Raw genomic sequence first — 13,011 nt, forward strand, 5'->3', positions numbered from 1 at the left:
TATTATTCTATCCTCATTTTGTTTTCTTTATTAATAATAAGAATTATTATTCGGGAAATTAGAGATTTTCAAAACATAAAATAAATTAAATATGTCCTTTTTCAGACATACTAAACTTGACCATTGCAGTTTTCATCTCTGATGGTACCCGTGCATCAAACAAAATGTTAGGCCCCCAATCAAGGGTTCATAGGAATAAGTACTGGGGAGTGAAGACATGGGAATAAGGGTACAAAAGAGTGTCCCATAAAAAAATGGTACAAAAGAGTGTAAGATGGTTTTGGGGAAGTGTACAAGACTTTCTAGAATGGGGAATATATTTAGATAGTGTAGGAGAAATTGAAGGGGCTAGTGTTATATTTATAAATTATCTCAAGTTATTGTTGTATGATTAGGAGTTGGTGCTCTTGAGGTAGGTCTCTCAAATACTACCATTGATGTGTTGTGTGTGAATTTACTTGTGTCTTAAAGCAAAACTAGTATGGAGAAGGATAAAATCTGGTTTTTTTCATCTTTAAACAAAATAACCTATTATTTAAAATATATTCTATTTATGGGCTGTATACAAAATCAGCTATCATAGGTCAACTAATTAGTCTTAGAATCAAGCACTACATAAATTAAAAGAAACATGCAAAATTTAGGGGTGTTTATTGGATCACATCTAATGGATTTGGACCCAACCGATTCAATCCAATTATTTATTGGATATTGAATTTCGTCATCTGATCCAATCCAATCCAATCGAATTGAGTCATTCGATCCGATCCAATAGATGTATTGGATTGGATCGGTTCCAACCATTGGATGTCTTGACTGGATATTTATTGGATTGAATTGGATCCATCCAATCCATTTAGCTACCATTTAAGTTAATTTCATTAAAAAAAATATATATGTAAAAAAACATAATTTAAAACTTTATAATCCAACATACATAATAAATATTAGTTTAGTTCAACCTAATTCTCATGATCTCATAATAAAATTCGCTAAAAATAAAATTTATTTCATACGCATTGACAATTTTGTTTGCATTTAAGTAGATGAGAATTAATATTTTAGATCTAAAGTTTTTATTCTTTAATCTCATGTGATAAATGTATATTAAATCAATTAATATATATTTTTAAATAAAATATATTACATATATAAAATTATAAATGTATTTTAAAAATATATAAATATAATTGGATGACCATTGGATGCTAATTGGATCGGTTTGGTCGGTTGTCCATTGGATCGGATGTCCCATCCAACAGTCGATCCGATCTGATTGGATTTTCAAAATTTACATCCGATCCGATCCAATTATGATTGGATATTCGATTCTATTGGATCGGTCGGTTGTAATTGGATTGGATGACTTTCAGCACACCCCTATATTTTTATGGCTGTTATTTACGTTTTCGGAAGGAAAACACGTGGCACGAAGGTGAAGGTAATCACCGTGTCAATTTGGGACTCAAGCTTCCCTAGTCGCAGAAGGCTAAGCTAGATTCGGATTGGGCCCAAGCCCAGTGGAGGGTTAGGGCCTTCCCTTGAACGCAATGATCTCCTAAGACCCAGAAGTCTGCCCAACCTCCCGGAATGCATAAGGGACGAAGCCCTCCAGGCGTACCATAGGGTGCGCGGAAGCCTACCGAAGAATAGAAGCTGGATGTCACCCCTGATGTGTCCGCTCCTTTGACATTGGTTAGATCTTGTCCCTTATGTTAGGTCTGAGTTGTCTTTTTGTATTGGTCACTTGGGTTTAATTAAAGCTGCTGATGTGGCAGGCTTATTATCTATATATAGGAGATTAGAACTCAATTAAGTGGGTAGAGAATTAAGTATTGAGGTGGAGGGGGGCGCCTGGTGTACACTATAAGAGGCCGAGGGAGTGGTGGAGGTGGAGGAGGTGGTGGAGGGGGTGGAGGTGTAGACATTGTGGGGATTATGCCCGAGGTAGGTGAAGGAACAAGAGACTCGTCAGAACATGTAGCAGGCGCAGATGATGTGACAGAATATACCAGCAAATCATCATCCTTCCCCTGACTAGTAGGAGTAGTGGAAGATGAAAAATAAGGTGTATTTCCTACAAAGGTAACATCAATAGAAACAAGATATTTGTTGAGATCTGAACAATAACACCTATACCCAATCTGAAGACGAGAATAACCTAGAAAGACACACTTTAGTGCCTTAGGGTCTAATTTGGTGACAGATGGGCGAACATCGCGAGCATAACAAACACTGCCAAATACTCGAGGAGCAACTGGAAACAATGACTTAGTAGGAAAAAGAATTTTAAATGGGATTTCACCATTAAGGACAGAGGATGACATGCGATTAATAAGAAAGCATGTCGTGGAAACTGCATCGGCCCAAAAAGATTTAGGAACTTTCGTTTGAAACAAGAGGGCACGTGCAATTTCAAGAAGATGACTGTTTTTACGTTTTGCGACACCATTTTGAGGTGCAGTATCAACACAAGAAGTTTCATGAAGCATGCCATTAGAGGTCATGTAAGATTGAAAGTGATCAGATGTGTACTTTTTGGCATTATCACTTCTCAAAGTACGAACAAATACATTAATTTGATTTTGAATCTCAGCACAAAAAGCATAGAATATAGAAAACAACTCAGAACGATTTTTCATTAAATATAACCAAGTTACACGAGAATAATTATCCACAAAAGTAACAAAATACCTGAATCCAGGTTGAGACAAAATAGGAGAAGAACTCCAAACATCAGAATGAACTAACTCAAAAGGAACACTAGCACGTTTATTGACTCTAGGACTCAAACTAAGACGATGATGTTTGGCAAACTGACATGACTCACAATCTAATGAAGATAGCTTACTATATTGGGGACAAAGTTTCTTGAGCAAAGGAAGGGATGGATGACCTAAACGACAATGAGCTTTAAAAGCGGAAGCAACACTCGAACAAACAATAGAGGTTGGCGGAAGTGGGTCAAGAACATACAAGCCACCAGATTCATGTCCTTTACCAATAATCTTCTTCGTCATAAGATCCTGAAACAAACAATGATCAGGAAAGAATGAGATGCACCGATTTAGATTACGAGTGAGTTGACTAACAGAAAGCAAATTAAAAGACAAATCAGGTAAATGTAAGACTGATGACAAAATGAGCATAGGTATAGGAACAATAGTGCCAGATCCAAGAACAAAAGTTGTTGATCCATTAGCTAAGGTAACAATAGAAGTGGGACTATGAGACTAAAAAGTGGAAAAGAGACTGGAATTACCTGTCATATGATTTGTGGCACCAGAATCAATGACCCATTTTGAGGATTTGGAAAGAAGGCATGCATTAGAGTTACCTGAATCAGCAATCGCAGTGACAAAAGAAGATGAAAACTTAAGTGTTTCTTGATACCTTGAGAACTTGGCAAATTCATCAGCAGAAATAAGGACCGATTTGTCAGATGCATCACTAGTGCTTGCAATATTAACAGAGTATTGTTGTCGATTCTTAAACTGTAACTTCCTACACTCAAACTTGGTGTGCTCTGGTTTCTTACAATAGTTGCACATGATGCTCCCAGAATTTGGTGTTTGTCCTTGTGAATTACCTCCTTTGAATCCACTTGGAGTAGAGTTTTTTTCGGTGCAGAATTATTACAACTCACCAAGGCGCTATTAAGAGGAGTTGAAGATGTAGTTTCTGTGCGAAGAACACGAGTAAACACATCTTGTAAAGAGGAGACATCAAAACCAGAGAGAACTTCTTTGCAGAGTCAAATTCAGATGAGAGTCCTGCAAGAAAAATCATAATAGTCATCTGCTCTTGTTGGCGCTGTTGAACTTTTACATCAGGACTAAAGGGTAATAGCACATTAAGTTCTTCATACGTTTTCTTGAAAGCCATAAAATAATTCATAAGAGACTTATCTTATTTCTCCGCTCAATAAAAGGCTTTGCAAACATCATATATGTGAGATATGTTGTCGTTGCCAGAATACAAAAACTCCAAGTAATCCATTAGTTCTTTAACCAATTCACAATGATTAATCAAACTAATTACCTCATTATCGATAGAATTTCGAATTTGAAGGAACAAGCGAGCATCCTAACGGAGCTATGTTTTCCTTGAATTGTCTGTTTCTTTGGGAGGATCGTCAGTCAAGTGATCATCTTTGTCAATACTCATCAAATACAGTCGAATCGTCTTACTCCATTCTAAATAATTCGAACCAATCAACTTGTGGTCTGTGATTGTAGACATCACGTGAACCACATTAGAAACAATGACTGATTTTTATCTCTGCTATAATCTCAAAAACAAAAATAATTGTCAGAGAAAAGGACCAAAAAGAACACCAAAGAATGAACACCCAAACACGAAGAAGACAAAAAAAAATACCAAATTACAACCTTAAACAGATGCGAGTGGGCTTAGAAGAATAGAATAAAGAAACGACAAAAAAACACTGTCGAAGACGCCGTCACACGCGCCTCCGGCACGTGGGAAAACGCGTAGAAACTTTAGGCGGCACGTGAGCCCCACGTACGTGGAATCCGGCGACCGGACTTCGGGGGTTTGGTAGATCGGCGGCTGGGCAACACTCCTGAGTGGGCGGTGAGAATCAATTCGCACTCCAAATAAGATTTTCGAAAAAGAACCCTAAACTCAAACCCTAATTTTTTTTTTTATGAACTCTAATTTCGAATTTTGAATTTCGAATCTCAATGGCTCTGATACCATGTAGAAAATAGTGAATCGAATTGTGTATGTATTTCATAGAATAGTACATATTTATATACAAAACTAAGAGACTAAATGGGAAACTACTAAATACAAATAAGAAACTACTAAAATACAAGTTACCTTAATTTCTTGACAACTAATATTCTAACAGTATATAACTATATACTATTTTATGGAATACAACACATAATTCTATTGACCATTCTTTACATGGTATCAAAGCACTAGGGTTAGAATTATAATTCAAAATTCGAAATTAGAGTTCATAAAAAAAATGAGATTAGGGTTTGAGTTTAGGGTTGTTTTTCGGAAACCATATTTGGAGTGAAAATTTTTTTCTCACCGCCCACATAGAAGGACTGCCCAGCCGCCGCACTGCAAAACCCAAAATTCCGGCGTCCAGATTCACTGCGCGTGGGCCCATGCACCGGCCCGTGAGGGCGCGTCCGGCATCGTCTCTGGTGACAGTCGACGCGCGTCGCACTCTTGCCCCTTCCTCGTCCTCCTTGCATCGATCTCCGGCGGTTCTTGGCATTTTGTGGTGTGATACTTTTGCCTTCTTTGTGTTTGGGTATCTATTCTTTCGAGATTATGGCAGAGATAAAATCAGATTCGAAATCAATCGTTGTTTTTGATGTGGTTCCCGTGATGTCTAAAATTACGGACCATAAATTGATTGGTTCGAATTATTTGGAATGGAGTAAGACTATTCGACTGTATTTGAGGAGTGTTGATAAAGATGATCACTTGACTGATGATCCTCCCAAAGAAAAAGACGATTCAAGGAAAATATGGCTCTGTGAGGATGCTCGCTTGTTTCTTCAAATTCTAAATTCTATCGATAATGAAGTAATTAGTTTGATTAATTATTGTGAATTGGTTAAAGAACTAATGGATTACTTGGAGATTTTGTATTCTGGCAAAGATAACATATCTCGCATATATGATGTTTTCAAAGCGTTTTATCGTGCGGAGAAACAAGATAAGTCTCTTATGCGTTATTTTATGGCATTTAAAAAAAATATGAGCTTAATGAGTTATTGCTATTTAGTCTTGATGTGAAAGTGCAACAGAGCCAACGAGAGCAGATGGCTATTATGAGTTTTCTTGCAGGACTCTCATCTGAATTTGACTCTGCAAAGTCACAAGTTCTCTCTGGTTCTGATGTCTCCTCTTTACAAGATGTGTTTACTCGTGTTTTTCGCACAGAAACTACCTCTTCAGCTCCTCTTAATAGTGCCTTGGTGAGTCGTAACAATTCTACACCGGGAAAAAACTCTACTCCAAGCGGATACAAATGAGGTAATTCACAAGGACCTGATAATCGAACACCAGATTCTGGGAGCATCATGTGCAACTATTGTAAGAAACTACGTCACACTAAGTTTGAGTGTAGGAAGTTACAGTTCAAAAATCGACAACACTACTAATATTGCAAGCACTAGTGATGCATCTGACAAATCGGTCCTTATTTCTGCTGATGAATTCGCCAAGTTCTCAAGGTATCAGGAAACACTTAAGTCTTCATCTCCTTCTGTCATTGCGATTGCCGATTTAGGTAACTTTAATGCATGTCTTCTTTCCAAATCCTCAAAATGGGTCATTGATTCTGGTGCCACAGATCATATGACAGGTAATTCCAGTCTATTTTCAACTTTTCAGTCTCATAGTCCCACTTCTATTGTTACCTTAGCTGATGGGTCACCATTTTCTGTTTTTGGATCTGGCACTGTTATTCCTACACCTCTGCTCACTTTCTCATCAGTCTTACATTTATCTAATTTATATTTTAATTTGCTTTTTGTTAGTCAACTCACTCACTCTTAATCTAAATTGTTGCATCTCGTTCTTTCCTGATCATTGTGTGTTTCGGGATCTTATGACGAAGAAGATTATTGGCAAAGGGCATGAATCTGGTGGCTTGCATGTTCTTGACTCACTTCCACCAACCTCTATTGCTTGTTCGAGTGTTGTTTCCGCTTTTGAGGCTCATTGCCGTTTGGGTCATTCATCTCTTCCTTTGCTCAAGAAACTTTGTCCCCAATATAGTACGTTACCTTCATTAGATTGTGAGTCATGTCAGTTTGCCAAACATCATCGTGTTAGTTTGAGTCCTCGAGTCAATAAACGTGCTAGTGTTCCTTTTGAGTTAGATCATTCTGATGTTTGGGGTCCTTCTCCTATTTTTGTCTCAATTTGGATTCAAGTATTTTGTTACTTTTGTGGATGATTATTCTCGTGCAACTTAGTTATATTTAATGAAAAATCGTTCTTTGCTTTTTGTGCTGAGATTTAAAATCAATTTAATGTATCTGTTCGTACTTTGAGAAGTGATAATGCCAAAGAGTACACATCTGCTCAATTTCAATCTTACATGGCCTCTAATGGCATGCTTCATGAAACTTTTTGTGTTGATACGACACCTCAAAATGGTGTCGCAGAACGTAAAAATAGACATCTTCTTGAAACTTGACGTGCCCTCTTGTTTCAAATGAAAGTTCCTAAACCTTTTTGGGCCGATGCAGTTTCCACGACATGCTTTCTTATTAATCGCATGCCATCCTTGTCCTTAATGGTGAAATCCCATTTAAAATTCCTTTTCCTAATAAGTTATTGTTTCCAGTTGTTCCTCGAGTATTTGGCAGTGTTTGTTTTGCTCGCGATGTCCGCCCATCTGTCACCAAATTAGACCCTAAGGCACTAAAGTGTGTCTTTCTTGGTTATTCTTGTCTTCAGAAAGGGTATAGGTGTTATTGTTCTGATCTCAACAAATATCTTGTTTCTATTCATGTTACCTTTGTAGCAAATACACATTATTTTTCATCTTCTACTACTCCTACTAGTTAGGGGGAGGATGATGATTTGTTGGTTTATTCTGTCAAATCCTCTGCGCCTGATACATGTACTGGCGAGTCTCTTGTTCCTTCACCTGCCTCGGTCGTCACCCCCACAATGTCTACACCTCCACCACCTCCACCACACCCTCGGCCTCCTATAGTATACACGAGGCGCCCCCTCCTCCACCTCCTGTTTCATGTTCTTCACCTGCATCTTCGTCATTAGATTCGGAAATCAAAGATGATCTTCCCATTGCACTACGTAAAGGTAAACGCCAATGTACTTTCCTATTTCTTCTTTTGTTTCTTATAATCATCTCTCCTTTTCTTCTTGCTATTTTATTGCTTCTCTTGATTCTATCACTTTTCCTAAAACTGTTCGTGAAGCCATGTCTCATCCTAGTTGGCTTGCTGTAATGATAGAAGAGATGAATGCTTTAGTTGCAAATGGTACTTGGGTCTTGGTTAATTTACCTTCAAGAAAACGGGCCATAGGGTGCAAATGGGTGTTTACGGTTAAATTCAATCAAGATGGAACAATTGCTCGCTTAAAGGCCCGTCTTGTTGCCAAGGGTTATGCTCAAACATATGGAGTGGACTATTGTGATACTTTTTCTCCTGTTGCTAAACTCGCATCTATTCGACTGTTCCTTTCCATGACAGCTACTGATCATTGGCCTTTGCATCAACTTGATATTAAAAATGCTTTTCTTCATGGAGATCTTGAGGAAGAAGTGTTTATGGAGTTAGGGCAAGTTTGTTGTTTTCGCTAATCTTTGTATGGATTGAAACAAAGCACTCGTGCTTGGTTTGTTAAATTTAGTCAGGCTGTTGAGAAATTTAGTTTGTTGGAAGTAAGTCAGATCATTCTGTTTTCTACAAAAGATCAACTGCTGGCATCATTTTGTTAGTAGTGTATGTTGATGACATCGTTATTACTAGAAATGATACTGAAGGTATCTCATCCCTTAAGTCTTTTATTCATACCCAGTTTCATACGAAGGACTTAGGGGAGCTCAAGTATTTCTTAAGTATTGAAGTTACTCGTAGTAAACAAGGTATTTTTCTGTCTCAAAGGAAGTATGTACTTGATTTGTTAACTGAGACAGGAAAATTAGGAGCAAAACCTTGTAATGCTCCAATGAATCCAGCTGTGCATCTTACACGTGACAGGGAACCATTTAAAGATCCTGAGAAATATCGCAGATTGGTTGGAAAGTTGAATTATCTAACTGTGACCGTCCAGATATTGCATTCCCAGTTAGTGTCATTAGTCAGTTTATGTCTTCTCCAACACTTCATCATTGGGCGGCACTAGAGCAAATTTTATGTTATTTGAAAGGAGCACCCGGATGAGGTATTGTTTACAAGGATCATGGACATACCCGGATTGAGTGTTTTTTTGATGCAGATTGGGCAGGCTCCAAGGTAGACAGACGATCCACTTCAGGATATTGTGTATTTGTTGGGGGCAATTTGATCTCTTGGAAGAGTAAGAAACAAAATGTTGTGTCTAGATCCAGTGCTGAATCAGAATATAGGGCTATGGCACAATCTGTGTGTGAGGTAATATGGATTTATCAGCTTTTGACTGAATTTGGATTTAAGACTTCTATTTCAGCAAAATTGTGGTGTGATAATCAAGCTGCTCGTCATATTGCCTCGAATCCCGTGTTTCACGAGCGAACTAAGCACATTGAGATTGATTGTCATTTTGTTCGTGAGAAAATTCAACAAGGTCTGATCTCCACAGGATATGTGAAGACCGGAGAATAGATTGGAGATATTTTTACAAAGGATTTGAATGGGGTGCGAGTTGATTATCTTTGTAACAAGCTGGGCATGATTAACATCTATGCTCCACCTTTAGGGAGAGTGTTAGAATATTAACTGTATATTAGTTGTAAAAATTATGGTAATTTGTATTTAGTAGTTTTCTATTTTGCAATTAGTAGTTTCCCATTTTGTCTCCTAGCTTTGTATATAAATATATACTATTTTATGGAATACAACACATAATTCTATTCACCATTCTCTACAAAACTCAAGTTCGGGACCCCCGAAAACAAATCCTAACTCCAACACAATATTATAGTTGTTTGTATAATCTATGGCAAGAAATTGATTTGTTTTATGTCGGTGAGATGAAGTGATCAAAAATTGCTTGATCATGAAAGATTGTGTGATTTCTTGCATGGCCGGAACTGGGATTATGAAGAGGTTCATGGTCGTCTTCTTGGGAAAAATCCTCCGTCCTCTATTTTTGCGGCCTTTGATGAGGTTCGTCGTGAAGAAAGCTACATACAGATGTGGTATCCTCTCAACTACTGAAATTGAGCACTCTCCCTTGATGTCTAACCCTATGTACTGATGCTCCTAGGTCATGGCATAATCGCCCTTTTTGTGAACATTGCAACAAGCTTGGATATACAAAGGCTACATGTTGAAAATTCATGGGAAAGTTGCTATTTCCATATCTTATAATCCAGTTCTTCATGATTGTACAAAACATGTTGAAGTTGATTGTCATTTCATGAAGGAGAAGATTGATCAAAGAATTCTCAAAGTGTTTGCAGAGGCATGGCATGTGCCTTTGTTTGAAAGGTTGATTGACAAGCTTGGATTATATAGTATATATGATCAAGCTTGAGCGGGAAGTGTTGAATTATTCAAATGAATAAATTAATCAGCTTTAGTCAGAGAATGTTATTCCTAGAAAATAAGAGTTTGTTGTTTTATTCTCTCTTAATGTACGTTTTAAATATCTATATACACTATGTAATGTGTACTCAAAAATTACTCTTAATAGAAAGTAAATATTCTCAGCAGTTTATACTTTTTCTTCGTCATATTGAATGGTTTTAAAATATAAAATACTCTTCTGACATTTCAACATAATATAACAACACCACAATTGGTAACAAGTCTTACATTCTTACCTTTTGGTTGCACATTAATTATCTTTCTTACAGGTAGATGTTGATGAAGTGATGTATGTGACAAAAGAGTTATGGCATGGAAGGAGTGCAAGAGAGCCATTTCCTAAAGATGTAGGGCGTGGAATGTGGCGCTCTGTCAATGAGTTAATGCTTGTGAGGTACGGTGCTTTAATCACAGATCAATAAGGTCATGCTTGTGTAAGTTAGTTAAAAATTAGCTATACTGGAGGTTTAAATGCTCTTGTGACAAATTGGAAAATGTTGCTTTAATTCTAAACAGAATATAACATTACAGAAATAAAATTACAAATGTTATCCATATAAATTAGAATCAGAATTCATAATTTATATTTTATTATAGTATGCAGTACGGATCTACACTGACATGCTTGGAATTTGTGTGCTTCTTACTTTTCCAGGTGGGATAGAGAAAAACCTGCATCTGTCTCTAATTTAGTTCTCTTGAAATTTAAAGAAGTAAGTGTTGGAATGCAACATCCATCTTAATATTTGTTTGATGCATTTTTTTATATCTTGATTTGCCAATTCATTTCAAAACTTGTTTATCGTAGATTATTATTCGAAGAGTTGAGATGATTTCATAAGGTAATCTTACTTGTCCCACACCCTCCAACCTTTCTCTTTCCTCACTCAAAGAACACCACAAAATGGTTCTATCATCCTTCAAGGGACTCATCTCGATGACTTTTGAGGAAAAAGTCTCCATTGCATAGTGAATCGCCCCATGGAATCCCGAACACTGACAGCATTGCTGTAGTGTTTGCGTCCTACCAGCCTTCCTGAATTATTCGAATTTCTTCCCTGTCTTCTTCTTCATGTGAAATTAATCATTGATCTTTCTACCAATCAGATTTTTCTGAGGAAGTAAAAATCAGACATTAGCCCCCAGCCTCATCCTCCCTGCCTTTTCTCCTTCCCTCCATGCCGTACCATTGGCCCATGTCCTCCTTGGACTGTTCTTATGGGCCATTGTTTGTTTAGAAAACTATGGCTTGTATCCTTTTTCTTGGCTCCTACTATGTTATCCAAACAGTTTGGAAGTTCTTTCCACCATTTCAACTCTCTCTGCCGGGACAATAACACTCTAAGCCAAGCTGTTGCCTACTTTGGAACTCTTTAGAATTCCCCTCTTCTATTCTTGAAGACTCCCACCAGTAAACTCATCTTCGTAAATACTTTCTTTTAAACTTACCCTGCTATCCCTTTTCTGAGCAACTCTGCTACTGATCCGAGAAGCCAGAAAGCAGCATCACAGTAGTTGAAATCTCATTTCCCGACAATCTAGTCCTTTTCACTATTCTAACTGGACTCATGGAAACCATAAACTACTTACTTGGAGGAGGGAGGAGAGACAAGAGAGCATTCTCAATAACTTAATTGTAGGTGTTTAAAATATTTGACAAGAATACACAAGCTTTGTTGGAGTGTCTGCACAATTTTATTCTCAATCTAATTCAGCATTTTTAATTATATGATGGACTTGACTTTTTGAAATACCTATAGCTGATTGACTATCACATAGCATCTTGATTGATCTCGTCAAAGTTATTCGTAGTTGACACAGCAATCTTCTTATCCACATTTGTTCACAAACTCCAAGAGCAATGCTCTGACTTCTGCTTCTCCATGTTACTAGATTTCCTCTAAACATAGGTACAATCAGGGGTCGAACATTGTGTATATTAGGGATGGGCTCCCCTAATATTTTTGGATGAAAAAAAACGTTTAATAGATATAATATATAAAAATTACTTCAGTAATTGACTTTTGTTATTAATAAAAGGTATTTTTTTTAGATATAATTAAAAGTTCAGTTTTATAATAAATGATTCTTGGTTTACAACTTTGTCCTTTCCTTGCTGTTACATGTTTTCAGGTGGATGAACACGAATCGAAGACTCTTGATGAAATCAAAGCACACGAGCCAGAGTTTTTCACTAGTGTCTCAGCTGTGCTGAAGCAAGCTGAAGAAGACTTTGGTTTGCAACATCAGTGAATTCGTATTACTGACCCTTCTCTTTTTCTTTCCTTTTTGTCATAATTTATTTTACAGAGTATTTCTTTGTATCTTTTTTTTTTTGGTTTTTTAGTAAAGTTTCATGTGTAATGTGTGGAAAAAGTGATATTCTTTTTAGCAGAGACTATTTCTACAAAATGAAGTGATGTTCATTACCTCTTTCCCATTGCTTATTTAAACGTTGTTGTCATCTTTCTCATGGCACGAGGAGTTGCTTGGTGTTAACTTGTCTGTGTCACTTAGTAACCTCCAACTATACATTTTGTATTCAGCAACATATTAAATTTGACAAAAACATGAGCAATCATATTTCTGACATTAGTAAACATGAATAACGGTAAATATTTCGTGGTCAGAACAATCCGTTTGTTGTAGATTGGATAGATTCCAGTTTACTAACAAATGGAATGAGTTTTTCAAATAAAAAAAAACAAAGGAATTGAGTTATATTCCTTTATTAAGCAGGATGTAT

The 13,011-nt window shown here is 37.0% G+C and overlaps 1 protein-coding gene across 5 annotated transcripts in view; it reads left to right on the plus strand.

The window, feature by feature from the left end:
• LOC115719684 (tRNA threonylcarbamoyladenosine dehydratase) overlaps window positions 1–12,677 on the plus strand; it is a 37,296-nt gene extending 24,619 nt beyond the window's left edge. For all 5 annotated transcript variants that reach the window (XM_030648818.2, XM_030648819.2, XM_030648822.2 and 2 more), the window contains 3 exons: window positions 10,535–10,659; window positions 10,921–10,978; window positions 12,399–12,677. In XM_030648818.2, the coding sequence (XP_030504678.2) occupies window positions 10,535–10,659; window positions 10,921–10,978; window positions 12,399–12,518 (303 nt within the window). In that variant the 3' untranslated portion in view covers window positions 12,519–12,677. The remainder of the gene's footprint in view (window positions 1–10,534; window positions 10,660–10,920; window positions 10,979–12,398) is intronic.
• The last annotated feature ends 334 nt before the right edge of the window (window positions 12,678–13,011 follow it).

This window comes from Cannabis sativa, chromosome 9, assembly GCF_029168945.1.
Source record: "Cannabis sativa cultivar Pink pepper isolate KNU-18-1 chromosome 9, ASM2916894v1, whole genome shotgun sequence".
In the NCBI taxonomy this organism is placed as follows: domain Eukaryota; kingdom Viridiplantae; phylum Streptophyta; class Magnoliopsida; order Rosales; family Cannabaceae; genus Cannabis; species Cannabis sativa.